Source organism: Culex pipiens, chromosome 3, assembly GCF_016801865.2.
Source record: "Culex pipiens pallens isolate TS chromosome 3, TS_CPP_V2, whole genome shotgun sequence".
Taxonomy (NCBI): domain Eukaryota; kingdom Metazoa; phylum Arthropoda; class Insecta; order Diptera; family Culicidae; genus Culex; species Culex pipiens.
This window is the reverse complement of record NC_068939.1, coordinates 174,930,081-174,947,623: the sequence shown is the minus strand read 5'-3', so window position 1 is coordinate 174,947,623 and position 17,543 is coordinate 174,930,081. Positions and strand designations below refer to the sequence as shown.

The 17,543-nt window shown below is 40.0% G+C and overlaps 3 protein-coding genes across 3 annotated transcripts in view; 1 reads left to right on the top strand and 2 right to left on the bottom strand.

The window, feature by feature from the left end:
* Positions 1-2,251: 2,251 nt before the first annotated feature.
* LOC120419244 (transmembrane protein 185B) lies at positions 2,252-5,577 on the bottom strand. Its single transcript, XM_039581897.2, has 7 exons — positions 5,347-5,577; positions 5,091-5,161; positions 4,918-5,023; positions 3,895-3,979; positions 3,708-3,830; positions 3,258-3,645; positions 2,252-3,189 (listed from the first exon to the last, which is right to left on the bottom strand). Exons 1-7 carry the CDS (start codon positions 5,382-5,384, stop codon positions 2,936-2,938), a joined length of 1,065 nt encoding a protein of 354 aa, XP_039437831.1. The 5' UTR covers positions 5,385-5,577; the 3' UTR covers positions 2,252-2,935.
* Positions 5,578-6,761: 1,184 nt separating this feature from the next.
* On the top strand, positions 6,762-10,598 carry LOC120419236 (nucleolar protein 6). The gene is made up of 5 exons (XM_039581893.2): positions 6,762-6,909; positions 6,964-9,355; positions 9,412-10,034; positions 10,093-10,377; positions 10,446-10,598. Exons 1-5 carry the CDS (start codon positions 6,889-6,891, stop codon positions 10,569-10,571), a joined length of 3,447 nt encoding a protein of 1,148 aa, XP_039437827.1. The 5' UTR covers positions 6,762-6,888; the 3' UTR covers positions 10,572-10,598.
* Positions 10,599-13,250: 2,652 nt separating this feature from the next.
* Positions 13,251-17,543, bottom strand: part of LOC120419220 (myogenesis-regulating glycosidase-like) — a 19,242-nt gene continuing 14,949 nt past the window's right edge. The window contains exons 3-5 of the mRNA XM_052710371.1: positions 13,883-15,318; positions 13,666-13,822; positions 13,251-13,604 (exon numbers count right to left, since the gene is read on the bottom strand). Of these exons, the coding sequence (XP_052566331.1) occupies positions 13,402-13,604; positions 13,666-13,822; positions 13,883-15,318 (1,796 nt within the window). The 3' untranslated portion in view covers positions 13,251-13,401. The remainder of the gene's footprint in view (positions 13,605-13,665; positions 13,823-13,882; positions 15,319-17,543) is intronic.

Here is a 17,543-nt window from a genome sequence, read left to right as displayed (position 1 = left end):
AATATTTGTCTTTAATCAAGTAAATCAGCATGCTGTTCTCTTTTTGTACAGGCTTTTGGTTCTCTTTGAGAGAACATTCATAAATGCTTCGTGCTTTGTTATAACCTTTAGGAGTTCCTACAGGTTGCCACAAAAATCTTTTTTAAACTTGAAAGTTTTATTTGAGCATTGAAGAGCTTTATAAAGTATTTATTAGGTACACAATAAAATTATAATGTCTTATGATACTCTTAATTTTTACTCTGGCTAACCTCCTAAAGTAGTCCATTTTAGCTTTATTGCTGATTTAACACTTATTTAACACAGCATGTGGGACTAAAAGGCATCTACATTTTCTCAGGAATTCTACATAACTTCTCCAAAACTACAGTAAAACTAAAATTGTTACTTGGGTGTAAAGGTGTATTCACATTATACCGCATCCGCAGCCGCATCCGTATGAAATTTGACAGTACGGACGCACAGTGCGGACGCGATTTTTCCAATGCATTTCATATTAGGTTTTACGCCGACTAAATTTTTAGGTTAGAAATTTGACAGCTTGGCTGCACTGTTTACATTTTTTGCACGTATGTCTCAGCAAAAATGTATGTGCGTGTGCGCTCGTGACGTCACGCTGTAAAACCTAATGAAGCCATTGACACTGTTCCGCATCCGTATCCGCAGTACGGATGCGGAACAGTGTGAACGGGAACATTTGAAATGCATGAGAGAAATCGCTTCCGCACTGTGCGTCCGTACTGTCAAATTTTATACGGATGCGGCTGCGGCTGCGGTATAATGTGAATACACCTTAACAGGGGTCGAACTGGATTTCGTGTTAAATTGAAATTGAAACATTTCACCGGGTGAAAAATGCATATTGCCTATATTAGGGCGTTTTTGGATTTTGTTTGGGATTCTTACGGCAATATATGCTGCCGTTCTGCCGTTCATCGGCCGCAAACTGCTGAGCTTGGGTTAGAATTGGCTCGCGACTGCTAATAAACTTTGAAGTCGCTCCGTCGGACGCCGCAGTGGAACGCGACCATCTGCTTGCCGATGCTCTTCTGCGGCAGAAGTTGAATGTCAAGTTGCATTACTCCTTGAAATTGTTGACGTCAACTGGAAGATGGAAGAATGGTTTATAATTAAAACTTGAGGTTGATTAATGAAGTTTTCCAGCCGAGGTTTAACGTCATTCAGCAAAGACGTCGACGGGATTACATCAATGAAATCTGCTAGACTGCATTTGTACCCGAAAACTTCAAACTTCTTCGTGATCGAAAAAATTTCGGGATTTAGGTACTTTACGTAGTTTTGCTGCCACTTTGTTGCAAACCGATCTTTTCATATGTTGACGTAGATTCGTATTGTTTGTGAATGTTGATAGGCAATTTTTGCATTCATTACTTGCCAGCACCGGCTTGCAGAATACTCGATCTTGATGTCTCTTTAAATACTTTTTTCCTGCAAAAACTTTGGAGCAAACATCACATCCAACCACGAGGGAACATTTTTTGAAGAGGTGGCCACTGCATGCTTCCCGGGAGATCGTTTTAAATACGCAAAGTTTGCAATGATAAATTCCTCCTTTGAAGTACATTTTGCTATTTTCTTCAAGTAGTCCGACAGGCTTAACCTTGCCTACATTTACGAGTCCTTTTTGTCCTTTATCATTTTTGCACATGATAAATCCGACAGCCTTGGGGTCCGACATAACGAAGTTTACTATTTCGTTTATGCTGACTTGAAGTAATTTGCAAGTTCTGTCCTTTCTTGGAAACATCCATCTGTAGATTTAGAAAAAAAATTGACCAAATTAAATATGATTGAACAAATTACTGTCTCAAAATGCGTCAAACGACTTCGTTTCAACTGGAAATGACAAAAAGTTAAAGATAACTTAACTTAAAATTTCGTTTCTTTTTCTAAAACTTCATCATCATTTTAATTCAAAGAACGATTTAAAAATAATTGTTGTTATTATTATTCTTATTTTTTTTGTTATTTTTAGCAATGCATAAAGCAATTTTTGATACTTTTTATTCGAAAATGTTGGAAAAAAAGCTTGAATTTTAGATATCAGACAAAAAAAAAATCAGATTATTGTAAAACATTTGGTATTATTTTCGGATTTCATGAAAAATAACCAATAGTGTATAACGGATTTCGCAATGAAATAAAAAAAAGTTTTTATTTTTACATTCCTTTATTTACAAATAGCTATCCACAAAGTTGCTCACGATTTTTGTGTGTTTCTTCGTTTTTCTTTCAAAACTTTGCGATTCTGTCGTTTAAATACACAACAATTGTCTGCTCTAAAAAAGCTACCGATCACTACGAAATTCTTGTTGCCGCCTTGTTTCAACTAGTCACTTGTTTAAAAGAAAAACGAAACTAATGTATTGTCCTTATTAAACAATGCGGCTAACTTTTGCTGGTAACTGCCAATTTTCTAACTGTTATAAGGTGACGTTCTTCAGAATGCGGCGCGAAAATTGTGGATGAAAATTTGCGTTCTTTTTTTTGTTTAAACATTTGTTTAGCTAATGTCTAACACAACCCGAGTAGGTTGCACTGTTAAATAAATAGGATAACTGCAGCTTATTTGTAAGGGTTATTTTTTTTTGTAGGTATAATAAGCAACCCGTAAGTAGGTTGCGACTAAATAATATTTTTGTATAAAAAAGAGTTCAAGATGAAAAGAATTCGTTTGTTCAAAGATATGAAATAATATGGCGAATTGAATCCGAATGAATGGGAAAGTTATTATCAATCACATTTAGAGAGTTTGGATATTGCCGCGCGACCGCTCGCTCTCTGTATAAGCCCAAATTATTAATCTCGCAAGGTTTTTCGCAGCTTGAGACCCGCAGCAAATTTGCACGAGGCTCGTGCGGGGTGGAAAAAAGTGTTGGCGAAAGTAGTTCCTGTCGGCCTTCCGGGACCAGACCTAGTCGGGCAGATCGATGCTGATGATCGGCACCACCGGTTTGAGGTGGTCGTTCTTTTTGCTCAGGGCTTTCTTGCTCTTTTTGTCGAACTTTTCAAACTCGTCCAGCTGGGCGACGGCGGCCGTGTCCAGCGGCACGTTCTGGCCGGCGGCGGCCGCACTTTCCGTGTGATATGATATGTTACCGTACTCCTGCAGGCAGGGCAGCACGCTCAGCAGGAACTGGCAGAAGCTCTTCCGAATGCCGAACCACCCTGTAAGGGGAAGGAAGCGAGATTTGAGTTGGAATGGTCGATGTTCAGGCACTGGAATTTGAACTTACACTTGTTGCCACCTTTGGCGTTGAAACTGAGAAGAATGAGTACAAACAGAGACAGTAAAAGCGGTCCGGCGACGCCGATGAACGGCCAGTCCAAATTTTCATTGTCCAGCTTGTCGGCGAGCAGAACCTGAAACACCAGGATGGGAAGAACCGTTGCGCAGTTTCCAATGGCCGAGTTGATGGCGGATTTCTTCTGCTGATGGCTGACCTCCGGCGTTCGCAGGAGAATGCCGCAGAAGATGATGCTGTACAGTACGGCCACCAGGCTCAGGCACAGCACTATCCACAAAGGAACGAACACCACTTCCCAGCTCCACGACACGAATCCGTCCAGCTTGAGCGGAAGAAACACAAACTGGAGCGCGTTGACGGCGCAGAACAGCTCGAGCTAGAAATTTAGATGATGAGAATTGATCTTGGAACTCTAGATTAAACTAATGAGAGCCCCACCTCAAACGACCGGTCGTGTTTGACGGCCCAAACGCAAGCGCCGACGCTGGCCACGCTGCCGAAGATCAGCGGGATAAACACCAGCACCCACAGGTGCCGTCCGGATGTTAGCCGATCACAGGCCTAAAAGTATGACAAGTCGAATAAGTTATCTAATTTTAGGGTTCAGCATAGAGTTCGGTCATACCAGAAGTTCGAACATGAGCAGGATGAGGTGCAGTGACAGCGATATCAGCATGGCTTTGAAGTGCGCGTACGAATCGCCTTCGACCCTGGAAGAAAGTTAACGAATTGTTAAGGTATGAATCAGACCACGTTGATGAAACCAGTAGGTTCTGTAAACAAAGCGTGTAGTTTATGGTTTGTGCGACTTAACCGCTCACATGACACGATCCAAGGTTGCCTTGATCAACCGAGTCAGTTAGTCCGGGAAACCATTTTCGTGCATAATCTTCCATAGCTGTTCGCGGTTGACTGTATCGTACGCTGCCTTGACATCGATGAAGATGTGATGTGTGTGCACGTTGTACTCACGGCATTTCTCGAGGATCTGCCGGAGCGATAAAATTTGGTCAGTTGTGGCCCGGGCACCAGTAAACCTCGCTTGGTAGGGCTCCACGAACCTCCTTGCATGGGGTGAAAACTGACGGCAGAGGATTTTATAGGCCACGTTGATAAGAGTGATGCCGCGGTAGTTGCACCAGTCCAGTTTTCACTCTTTCTATAGATGGGGCACACGACACCATCCATCCATTCTTCCAGTAGCTTCTCCTCCTACCAGATCACACAGTAAGCGCCCTTGCCAGTTTCTCTCCTCCATATTTGAAAAGCTCAACGGGTAACCGATCCTTGCCGAAAGTTCTGTTGTTCTTCAACTTCATGATCTCCTTCTTCACCGCCTCAAGATCAGGCACTAGGAACCGTTCATCAGCTGTGGGTGATCCAAGGTTGACTCCTACGTCGTCTCCGTTCGCTTCATCACCGTTGAGGTGCTCGTTGAAGAACTGCTGCCACCTATTCAACAAATTGCTTTTGTCCATGAGAAAGTTTCCCTCAGCGTCCCGACAAGTGTTGGCTTTCAAACCATTATGAGCACATAGAGATAAACCGCGTCCAGATTCGTGTTATTCTGCAATCTCGGTTCGACATCTTGGATAGCTGCAGTCTCTTGAATAAAAGAAAAAGTTTCAACAAGTTTCATATTAATTACCTGTAATGTGGATAGCGGCACCAAACGATGGCCCCGACGATCGCTCCGAGCGTGGCGATGGATTTCCACACCCATAGTGGAATGAATATCACCCAGTACGGCCAATCTGTGAACAAGGTGATCATCCGGTCAGTACATCACGATCGAAGTTCTCCCGCGGTCGCATCACTTACCAATGTAGTCGTCCAATCGCAGGCAAAACAGTACCGTGAATGTAAACAAACAGCAGTGTACGATAAATTTGCTGAAAAGATGGAACAAGAATCAAACCTTGAGATCGTAATAATTCGGGCCAAACCAACGACCGTCAACGGGCTGATGGCAATTTCAACTTTGGACAGTTCGATCGATGTTTAGACCTTGAAAATACGCAGCGCAAGCCACCACCACCACCGACGTGTGTGAAAGGGAGACCTTCGACGCACTCACCTCGGATTAAAGTCCTGAAACAGACTCTGTAGATTCATCTTGCCTGTGGGTGTGTAGGACGGTCCCCGTCTGTCCGGGATCGGTTACACGCGCGTAACGGAACGGGACGAGGAGGTCGCAGCAATCCTCATCTGTGAGGGGGTAATAAAGTGAAAACTTCTCTCTTTTTTTGCGACAGCAGCAGCAAACCAAGCAAGAGTCAAAAGCTAAACACTGGCCTCTCGGTTGGTGGCACGAACAGTGGAAAATCGTGTGGTGGAAAATGTCAACAACGCACTGACAGTTTTGCTGAATGATGTTTTTGGTTCTGTTTTTGTTCGTCGTTCTGCACACGGCTGACTTAAATGACCCATTTTGTGTTTGTATTTAGTTGAGCAGGTTGAGCATAGTAAAACTTTTGTTATTTTCTGGAGTTTTGTTTTGAAAAGTTCCAGTTTTTGCGTTTTGGGTGTTTTTGAACTCGCCTTGAGTCAGGGGTACCAAAAAATATCCAAAAAGCAAAAACTGAAAATTTGGTTTATTGAACCTTTTCAAAAAAAACTCCAGATTTCTTCTTTTTTATTTCTTGAGTTTTATGTTAAAGAAAAAAAACTAGATTTCAAATTTCGAGCCTAATTTTAGAATCTTCTATTCTGTAATTGAAAAAATGCTAAAACCCTAAAATTATTAAAGTCTTGGATTTTAAAATTATTAAAATTTAAATTTTATAATTCTAGATTTTGTAATTTTAGGATTTTCGTATCTTCGAATTTTAACCTAGATCTTAAAATCTTTGAATTAAAAACTTTTAAACCCTAGCTAAAATCTTTGCTAAAACTCCTCAATTCTAATATACAAAAAGTCAGAATTATTTTTCAAAATGTTATTTTTTTTCAGAATTTTGTATTTTTAGTTTAATTCAAATGATTTTTGTTTTTTTTTTATTTTTTTGGCAAATATTTAAATTTTTGTTCGGGTTTCTATTTTGTAAATTGTTAAAATACCATTTTATTTATTTTTTAATTTACTGGATATTTATTTTGGAAATTGATATGTTTTTTTTTAACAAATTTTATTTGAATTACCTTTTTGTTTTTGAAATTTTATAGCTTAATTCTTGTGATTTTTTATTCAAAGTTCAAAAACATTTGAATGATTTTATATTTAAATTTCTTATTAAGTTTTATCAAACCTAAAGTTTTTTATTTGAAAAGGTTTTATAAGCTATTGTCTTTCATATGTTTATAGGACCTTTTCAAAAAATCTCTGGATGTTTTTCAAGATTTTGTTGAAAACATATCAACTGAAATTACTAAACACTCTTAATGTTTTGTTGCCGAACGCACAGTTTTTACCCATTATTTGGGTAGCCCCAACTGAGACCAACTGCAAATCCAATAAGTTCCTTCCAACGTGTAACGTTCACCGCGACTGACGTTTCTCCCTCGACCTAACCTCGCAGGCAAAATAAAAACAATGTGGAGGTGTTTTCGACGGTTCTCACGTTGTGTCCCCAATTTGGAATAATTTTGTTGATTTTTCTGGTGTAATTCACTGTTTAAAATGAAAAAGTTTCAGCAAAAGGTACGTTTAAGGTTTATACAATGTATTGTTTCTAATAAAAGTTTAAAATTCCAGAAGCAAAAGGCGAAACCAAAGCCAGTCCAAGTGGAGGAAGATCTGAACGATTCCATGATCGAAAACGGAACCGACGAGGACTCGAACGATGAGGACGCGGACGCGTCCCCGGCCGGCAGTGACAGTGGCCACGAAAGTGGCGGCCGATTTGTTCGCGCCCCTGCCAGCAGTAAGGAATCGGCCCAAGCCACAAAACGCAAACTGCTCGATCGCGACCAGGCGGAACATCAGCAAAAGATCAAAGCCATGAAGCAGCTGTACAAGCCTCCGACGGTCGAGGAAATCAACCGGCTGAAGGAGACGGAAAACTTTTACCACTCCAACCTGTTCCGGCTGCAGGTGGAGCAAATGCTGGGGGAGGTGCGAGTGAAGGCCAAGGTGGCGAGCTTTGTCGAGCGGTGGTTGGGCGATTTCCGGAAGTTTTTGAGGACGGTGAAGGATGGGGAGGGGGAGAGGGGGTTGGACGATGTTGGGTATGAGGGGGTGGAGTTTCCGCTTGAGGTTCCGGAGAATGTTGAGGTGCTTCAGAAGGTGAAGTTTCAATTTTTGCAGCAGAGGATTGTGCACCAGATTGGCGCGAATAAGCTGGGGACGGATTATGGGAAGCCGATTGTGGTTGATTTGTTGTTGGAGATTCCGGAGCGGTGCTTCCACAAGGAAGATTACCTCAACATGAGGTATCACTTTAAGCGGGCACATTTTCTGTGCCATTTGGCGGAACGGATGGTTGGGCAGACGAAGTACGAGCTGGCGGGGCAGGTTGGATTTGTGGCGTTGAAGGGGGATTCGCTGAAGCCGGTGCTGGAGGTGACGCCGAGCGAGGAGAAGTTCGCCGGGAAGGTGAAGTTCGTGATTCACGCCGTGGCGGCGGAGAAGTTTTTGCTGAAAAGGTTTGTTCCCGAGAAGAACAACGTTCGGCCGGCGATGATTGGGAAGGAGGTAACGGAGGATTACAAGCTGTGTCCGACGCCGCACTACAATGCGTCTATTTTGTACGATTTGCGGTTGCTGAAAAACCAGGAAGTGCTTGAAAGTGTCGTTCAGTCGGACCACGTGCGACAAGCTATAATACTGCTCAAGGTGTGGATTCGTCAGCGGCAGTTTAACGAAGGCTTTTATGGGTTTGATGGGGCGTTGGTTACGTTTTTCATAGCGTATCTCATTCAGAATCGCAAGATCTACAACACCATGAGCAGCTACCAGATCATTCGTATGTTTTGGAACCAGATGGCCAACAGTCAGTGGGACACGGAGGAAGTTACGATGGAATCGACGGGCACAGAATCAACCAAGAGTTACCATCAGTTCTACGAAGTGGTGTTTCTGGACAATTCCGGGCTGCTGAACATTTGCGCCAATCTGTCGGGTGAGTTGTACCGCCGGGTGAAGCGAGAATCTGCAATCGCGATCCAGCTGTTGGACGACAAGAAAGTCAACAGCTTTATACCGCTGTTCCTGAACAAGTACCCTGTGTACACGCAGTACGATCACATTCTGAGCATCGCCAAACCGGAACTAATTCAGAACGTGTTGGAGAGTTTTGGCAGCGACGACGACAAGCTGAACTACTTTGGAAATCCTCACGGACATTTCCGGAAGATGATAACCCAACTAGTACGACGAGGACTGGGTCCTCGCGCCCAGTTTGTCGTCCCAATCGAAGTTGGAGAAGATTCGCCGTTGAAGCTTACCCTGGGTATTCTGCTGAATCCGAAGGAAGCATTCGCCGCCGTAGATAAGGGACCGGAAGCGATTGACAAGGCGGCCTCCGAGGAATTCCGTAACTTTTGGCGCGGCAAAGCCGAGCTACGTCGCTTCAAGGACGGCTCCATTACGGAGTCCTGCGTGTGGGGCAGCAGCGGAGATCCGATCGGTACAAAGCGATCCATCTGCCGCAAGATTGTCACGTACCTGCTGAACGCGCACTTTGACATTCCCGTGCAGAAGATCACGTACGCGGCGCACCAATTTGAGGTTTCGGTCAAACCCAGCGACGTGCAGGTGCACGAAACGATCGAGGAGCGCTCGCTGGCCTGCATTCGAGCGTTTGACGTGTTGAGCAAAATCATGAAAAATCTCGACAGCTTGCCGTTGACGATCAACGCACTGCTCGGGACGGATGCCGTGTTCCGGTACAGCGATCCTGATCCGCCACGGGCAACGGCTCGGGCCTTGCGGGACGAGCGCGGTCAGTTGAGGTTCCGAGCGAAGCGGGCTCTGAACGCCACCATTCAGCTGGAAGCCAGTGGAAAGTGGCCCGAACAGCTGGAGGCCATTCGGCGGTTGAAGACGGCGTTCTACCTGAAGATTGCTGAAGCGCTGCGGATGTACAAGAACGCGTCGGTAAAGGTAGTGCCGCAGGCCAGTTCCCAATTTCTGGACGTTTTGTATGGTAAGAGTACTTGAATTGCTTCAAATGAATAATTTTACATCAAGTCACCATTTCAGAGGGCTACCTGTTCCGTTTCCATATCGTGCACCAGCGGGAGATCAACCTGCTGCGAGAGTACCTCTCGGAGAACAAGATCACCAAATTGTACCGCGACTCGGACCGCAGCATTCAGCTCGAGATGCGAGCGACAATCCTGCCCAAACTGACCAGCATCTTGCACGGATTGCACCAGCAGCACTTTTCGTTCGGCTCGGTCGCCGCCATGGCCAAACGGTGGCTCTACTCCCAGCTCATCGATCCCTTCCTGTGGCCGGACGAGTGCACCGAACTCCTAGTGGCCGCCCTCTACCTCAAGCAAGATCCCACTCTCCAACCACAGGCCGGGTTCCTCCGCTTTCTCCACTACCTGGCCAACACCGACTGGAGCAAGGAGTTGGTCCTGCTGAACTTCAACGAGGAAATCCCCGACGAAAAGGTGGAAGAACTGGAAAAGCAATTCATCGATCGACGCGACAACTTCCCTCCATTAGCCATCGTCACGTCCTGCGACGCAGACAAGTTCGGACTGCTTGCCAAAGCCGCACCCACCCAGGCAGTCCTGAACCGGGTCGTGATGCTGGCCAAGGTCGTAATTACGCAGATCGAGGAAAATTTCTCCCTTGTTCGCAGCAAAGTTCACGTAAAACATAAAATTACAAAACAACAATCACACACTCAACACAAATTCATTCTCCTAGATCTTCTACCAACCCTCCTTCACCGGGTACGACCTGATCATCAAGTTGAACACCCGTCTGCTCCCTCCCGTCGGCATCACCCCCGTCGCGAACTACACCCAGGGTCGGCGTACGACGACGAACGTCGAACACGAATCAATGCCGGGCTTCAGCCCGGCCGAATGCTATCTGGCGGAGCTGCGCGAAGGCTACCGCAGGTACGCCCTCTTCTTCTACGACCACTGCGGGGGCGATCGGATTGCGGTGCTCTGGAGACCGGACGCGATCGAGGAGAAGCCGTTTACGGTAGGGTTGGATTGACGGGTTGCGTGAGTTAATGGTGTTTAATGTTTTCTCTCTTGCTTTTTCTGCAGATTTCGAGTGTGAGCGGGAGGATGCTCTCAGGGAAGGACGTTCTTCAGCTGAACAAGGATGCGTTGGTTCGGGATTTTGAGATCGTCGGAAAGGGACTAGTGGCAAGTATCGAGCGAAACAATTGATCAAGGGTGAATGAAGGTTGTTATGAAACGGAAAATAGTTATAGTTTATTGTGCCGAAAGTTCCCTAAGAGTAAAAATAACGACTCGTTACGCAGATTTTACTTAGCTACTCCTGAAAGCTTCAGGTAAGCTTCATTTTAATTTTCCATTGTTTAAGTAGAGTACAGGGTGAGAATTCTAAAAAGTTAAAATTAAAAATTCATGAATTCATAATATTTAAAATGCCAAAATTTAGAATTTTCAAAACATCAAAATTTAAAAAAATCTTAGCTTTTAAAACTCTAAAATTGTCAAATTCTAAAATCATCAAATTTTAAAATTTCGTAAATTCTAAAATTTCGTCAATCAAATAATTTTAAGATTTCAAAATTTGAAGGTTCGAAAATATAAAGATTTTCTATTCTTAAATTATAAAATTCTAAAACTCTAAAATTTGAAAATCATAAAATTATAAAATTCTAAATATATCTTAAATTCAAAATTTCATAAATTCAAAATTTCTATACAAAATTAAAAATTCTAAATTCATTTTAATTTACTATTCTTTAATGCTAAGGTTCTAAAATTCAATAATTCTATGAATCTAAAGTTTTAAATTTTTTAAATTCAGAAAACAAAAATTATGAAGTTTGATAATTTAAAAAATCTCAAATTCCAAAAATTCTAAGGCATTAAATATTCTTTAACCATAAATTTTTTTTAAAATTATTATTTACAAAATTCTAAAATTCAAAATAAAAATGAAATTAAAACAATGTCATTCAAAATTAAGAAGTTCGAAGGTATGAAGATTTGAAATTCTTCAATTCTAAAATTCTTAACTTCTTAAAATGCCTCAATTCTGAAATTCAAAACTTTTTAAAGTGCTTTAATTTGAATTTTTTTTTTCAAATGTTTTTTTAAATTCAAATATTTTTAAATTCTAATATTTTTCAATTCTGCTATTTTTTAAATTCTAATTTTTTTTTATTCTATTCTTTTTAAACTATAAAATTAAAATTCTTAAAAGTCTAAAGCTTTCAAAAATTAAATTTCTTAAATTCTTTAAATCATAAAATTATCAAATTCTTAAAAAAAAAAAACTATATAACTCTTACAAAATACAAAATAATAAAATTTCTAAATTTAGAAACTGAAAACACAATAATTGAAAATTCCTTAATTTTGAAATTATTACTTCTAATCTAAACTCTAATTCTTTAATTCTAAAATTCTAACAAAAAATATAAAAAACGTAAAATTTTATTAGTCTTAAATTCTATTATTCTTTAATTCTAAAATTCTAACAAAAAATATAAAAACGTAAAATTTTATATTTTTTAAATTATAGAATACACAAAAAATTTACTTTTCAAAAATTAATAAATTCTATAATTCTTAAATTTAGAAATATGCAAATCTGAAGATTTAAAAAAATGATACTTAAATTTTAAAATTCTCACATTCTAAGATTATAAGTTTTTTTTTTTAATTTAAATACTAATATTCTAAAATCATAAAAATCTTACATTTTGAAGTTTCAAAAATTTTAAATTGTTAAATCATAAAATTACTACATTCTTATTTTCTTATTCCGTATTTCGCAGATTAAAAAAAAATATTCCTAAATTTAGAAGTTCGAAGATTTAAAAACTCCTAAATTCTATGCTTCTAAAACGCTGAAATAGAATATTCTTAAAATCTAAAATTACAAAATCCAAAAAAATAAAGTTTAAGGATGCACAGCAACCAAGGAAGTTGTTGTCTTCTTATTCCAAAATTGTCAAACTTACGGACCCTATCCTGCAAGAATCTGATTGTGAAAATAGTCAAACTTTGTTGTAAATAACTACGAAGACAGTAATTTAGGGGAAACAATATATCGATAGTTCCCGCAGTATTGAAGATACCAAAATGTCTGTAACAGAAATCTGAATGCAAAAGCTATTGTTGATGTGAACCGTTAAAAATTCTGAAATCCTAACGTTTTATATTCTTTAAATCTAAAATTCTAAAATTAAAAATGTCAAAAATTTAGAAAGCTGGAAATAAAAAAAAGTTCGAAAAGATCTAAAATTCTTAACTTTAAAATTTTAAAAATTCTAAATTCTAAGAATCTTAAATTCTAAAATTCTAGAATTCTAAAATTTTTAATTCCTGAATTTAAACAATCTAAATTCTAAAGTTTTGAAATTTTAAAAGAATATCATAAAATTATGAATTTGTAATTTTCTGGAATTCTTTGAATTTCTTTAATTTTTATTCTATAAATCTGGAGTTTTTTTAAAGGTCCAATGAATCAAACTTCCAGTTTTTTTGCTTTTTGGGTGTTTTTGAAACCGCCTTGAGTCAGGGGTATTAAAAAGCACCAAAAAAGCAAAACTGAAAATTTGGTTTATTGAACCTTAAAAAAAAAAAAAAAAAAAAAAAAACTCCAGAAATTCTTTTGTTGTTTGTTTTCCAATCCCTCAACTCTGCAATTAATATCCGTTTCCTCTCCTTATCTTTACCGTTTCTGGAAAATAATAAAGTTGATTGCTGAAATATACAGTTTTGACTTTTCTTACCAGATTCATACAAATATCAAGTGACGAATAACCTCTCTAGGTTAAAGTCACGTTAATAAAATAAACAACAACATACAAATATAATAAGTAGTAGGACTATTGAAAATTTGGCTGAAATATAAAAAATCACAAATTTCCATGTTCAAAATCTTTAATTTACCACACGAATTTCCCCTACCCCAGCAAAATAATACACAATCTCGTACAATTTACTTCGTATATCACATGAATGTGAATCTGCGCATCACTTTTTTATCCTTATACGTAACAATCCTTTCCAACGCCTAACGCCGCATCTGGAACGAAGTCTTGACAAAGTACGGCAGCGTGTCCATCGGCGCGGCATAGCTGTACAGCCAACGGCCGCCCTCGTACACCTGGTTGGTGTTGCCGTCGCGCCACGTTCCCTTGGGCAGATACACGTTCCGGGTGGTGGCGAACTCGGTCAGTACCGGCGCCACCAGGATGTCCTCGCCGAGGAGGTATTCTGCGGAATAAAGAGTGATTGCTGAAATGGGGGTTTCTTGAATAAGATTTCCAGTTCTTACCGTCGCCGATCGTTTGGGCGATTTCATCCTCGGGATCAAGCCACCAAATCGGGGGGTTCACGGGGATTCCTTCGGCCACGGCCAATCGCATTCGCTGCAGAATGTAGTCGGAGTAGTCTTCGTGAAGGTTTACGTAACGCTTGGATATCTCTACGCTCTGAAATGAGAAAATTTGCTGTATTTTGTGACGTATTGGTAATAGATCACTCGCACGTACCTCAATGTCAATGTCCCAAGGGGTCTTGGAGAACTGCATGCTCGGCATAAACGTGTTTGCCTGTAGCCACCGGATGAACAGCTCCTTGGTCAGGATGTCGTCTCCGTACACGTTTCCACCGATCATATCCGGAAGGACAAACGGATACCCATTCAGGTTCATCTGAAGAAGCGTCGGAATCAGCGATTGCAGACCGTTGTTCATGCCCCAACGGGTGTCCAGATCCAGCATCCTCACAAACACGGGAAGATCTTGAGTGGTAAACCCGGTACGAATCTCGATCATCGGTCCAAACTCGGCACACATCCGCACAAAGTTGGTGGTCATGCTGGTCGGCAGCAGTGCCTTCTGTCCGTCCACGTCCGGGTCTTCTGGAGCCCAACTGGTTTCACCGGCATCGAACTTGAAGCTGTCGATCCCTTCGTCACGCAACTCCTGCAGTCGCTGACGGAACCACTCGCGTGCTCCTGGATTGTTGAAGTTGATGTACGAAGCTTCGTTCTCGCCGCTGTTCCACCACTTGGTGTTGTAGCCAATGGTTTCGTTGTGAGACTTGACCAGGAAGCCCTTGGACAACGCTTCCGTGTACCACGGTTGGCAGTTCTTGTTGATGAACGGATGAATCCACAGCGTCACCCGGAAGCCCATTTCCTTCAGTTGCTCCGTAAGCTCGGTTATATTCGGAAAGGTGATCGGATTGAAGATCAACGAACCGTAGCAGTTTTCCCAATAGTCATCGATATCCAGCTGAGCATTCTTGAACCCATACCCGTTGATCTCACTGGCAAAGTCCAGAATCGTCTGCTGGCTGATCGGTCTTCGATACCTCACCCATGTTGACCAAATCGGATGTCGCACCATGCGTTCATCCGGAATACCAACGGGTTTGTTCAACACCTTCTCGACCGCCTTCAGATGACCTTCACGAGCGTCCTTGGCCACCCCAATACGGTAATTGAACTCAAAGCTCTCATCGTACGAATAGTACGGGATCTCTTTCTTCGCCGTCAACCGCAGCGTTTCTTCGTCCTGATCGATAAACAGCGGTACCTCCTTCTCCACGTACACAAACACCCCGGCCGAGTTCAGCCAGTATCGCTCAACGATCGCGGCACTGTGCAACTCCTTCGGAACATACGCATAATCTTCAAAACGCAACTTCTGCACCGGATAGTGCTGCTCCATCTGTTCCGGACCGCCGTACCACTGGAGTTCCCGCTCGCCGCCCGGGTTGAAGTGGACCACATCGGATATGATCTGACCCTTGCGCAACGTGCGCGTAATACTGATGAGGGAAAAGTTGGGCGACGTCTCGATCTCCTTGATGGTGATGGTTTGTCCGCTGCCGATCAGTTGCAGCCCCCGCGGGATCGACTCCACTTCGGAGTCGTCGGTGAAGTCGTGATCGAACGTAATGCGCTGGATGGGGATGCCATCTGGAAGAAGGGAGAAAGTTTGAAGAAGAATGTTAGTAACAGTTCATGTAAAGGAAGATGCAAGTAAACGTTGGCGCTCTTCTTATAATGATCGATTGTTTTAGAACCCCGATTAAAAAAAAAGAAAATTTCAAGATTTTTTCAAAAAAATCTAGAATTTTATGATTTTAGGAATATAAGAATTTAACAAATTTCTGGAAAATTAAAGAACTTTAAGAACTTAATTTTTTTTAAGAATATGAAGAATTTCAACAATTTCAAATATTTTAAGAATTGCAAGATTTTTTGAAAATTTTAGAACCTTAAGAATTTTTTAAAAATTTTAAAAATTTCTGAGAATTTTCAAATTTTTGAGAATTTTTAAATTTTTGAGAATTTTCAAATTTCTGAGAATTTTTAAATTTCTGTAAATTTTAAAATATCTGAGAATTTTAAAAAAAATTGAGATTAAAATAAATAAAAAAAGCAAGAAAAACTTGAAATTTTCAAAAATTACAAGAATTTATTTTTTTTTAAATTTCAAGAATAATAAGAATTTTAAGCATTTTAAAAAAATTTAAAATTTTACGAATTTGAAGAATATGTAAAGAAATTTTGAATTCAAAGATATTTATGAATTTGAAGAAATTTTATAAATTAATTGAAAATTATGAATTTGAAGAAATTTATTAATTTTATGAACTTAAAGAATTTTAAGAAATTAATGAATTTCAAGAATTCCAACAATTAAGAGCGAGTCCACGAGCAAAGCATACCCATCTCGCATCGACCTCACCAATCTGCCTGAAATTTTCAGGGGTTGTTTGTACATATAAAACTAGCATCTGGTCAAAATATGAGCACTCTAGGTCAACGGGAAGTGGGGCAAATCGGGACACAAAGTTTAAAGGTTCAAAAACGTAAAAAATCTTAAAAAGGCTATAACTTAGGCAAAATTCAATTAAATTTCAAATTCAAAATGCATCTAAAAGGGCTCAAAAAATGCAACAAAATGCAGGGTAGAGCATCCCGATTGGTTAAATCTAAAGGGAGTTATTGGCATTTTAGTGAAAAATAGCATAATTTTCAAACTCAAATAAAAAAGTGTTCCATCCACATATCAACTCGGTTCGAACTGCAGCTTGTAGGGGACATCTGGGACTACCATCTGAGACTGAGAACGCTTTGGGTAAGGCAGTTTAACATATTAAATAGACACTTTAACTTTTAGTGAAGTTTTTGGTTGTAAATTTTTGCTCGGGAGACCCCTTAGATCCCATTTTCTGGTGATAATTTCAACATATTCGTGTTCCTGAGACAATTTCACAATATAAACATGCATAAAAATGGTTATTTTGATCCATTTTAACCCTTTAAAAAATGAAAGTTTAAAAAAAAAATATGAAGCTGCTTTTTTCTGGTGTCATCTAGTATCCTTGGAAACGAGCTTGATTTTCAATAAATGTGAATCGAAGAATTTTTTTAACTTTTATTTTTTAAAGGGTTAAAATGGATCAAAATAATTTTTTTATGCATGTTTCTATTGTGAAATTGTCTCAGGAACACGAATATGATAAAATTATCACCAGAAAATGGGATCTAAGGGGTCCCCCGAGCAAAAATTTACAACCAAAAACTTCACTAAAAGTAAAAGTGTCTATTTAATATGTTAAACTGCCTTACCCAAAGCGTTCTCATTCTCAGATGGTAGTCCCAGATGTCCCCTACAAGCTGCAGGTTGAACCGAGTTGATATCTGGATGGAACACTTTTTTATTTGAGTTTGAAAATTATGCTATTTTTTCACTAAAATGCCAATAACTCCCTTTAGATTTAACCAATCGGGATGCTCTACCCTGCATTTTGTTGCATTTTTTGAGCCCTTTCAGATGCATTTTGAATTTTGAAATTTAATTGAATTTTGCCTAAGTTATAGCCTTTTTAAGATTTTTTACGTTTTTGAACCTTTAAACTTTGTGTCCCGATTTGCCCCACTTCCCGTTGACCTAGAGTGCTCATATTTTGGCCAGATGCTAGTTTTATATGTACAAACAACCCCTGAAAATTTCAGGCAGATTGGTGAGGTCCAAACGACGTCCCATACAAAGGGGTATGCCCAGTTCGTGGACTCGCTCTTAAGAATTTCAAAAAATTTAAGGATTTCAAGGATTTATTTTTTTTAAGTATTTCAATAATTTTATAAATTTCATAAATTTCAATAATTTTATAAACTTCATAAATTTTTAA

Coding starts and splice junctions, on each gene's coding strand:
- LOC120419244 (XM_039581897.2), bottom strand. CDS start 5,384: ATGAATCTACAGAGTCTGTTTCAGGACTTTAATCCGAG. Junction 5,162..5,346: donor TTTCAGGACTTTAATCCGAG/GTGAGTGCGTCG, acceptor CCATCTTTTCAG/CAAATTTATCGTACACTGCT. Junction 3,646..3,707: donor AACACGACCGGTCGTTTGAG/GTGGGGCTCTCA, acceptor CTAAATTTCTAG/CTCGAGCTGTTCTGCGCCGT.
- LOC120419236 (XM_039581893.2), top strand. CDS start 6,889: ATGAAAAAGTTTCAGCAAAAG. Junction 10,035..10,092: donor TTGTTCGCAGCAAAGTTCAC/GTAAAACATAAA, acceptor TCATTCTCCTAG/ATCTTCTACCAACCCTCCTT. Junction 10,378..10,445: donor TCGAGGAGAAGCCGTTTACG/GTAGGGTTGGAT, acceptor CTTTTTCTGCAG/ATTTCGAGTGTGAGCGGGAG.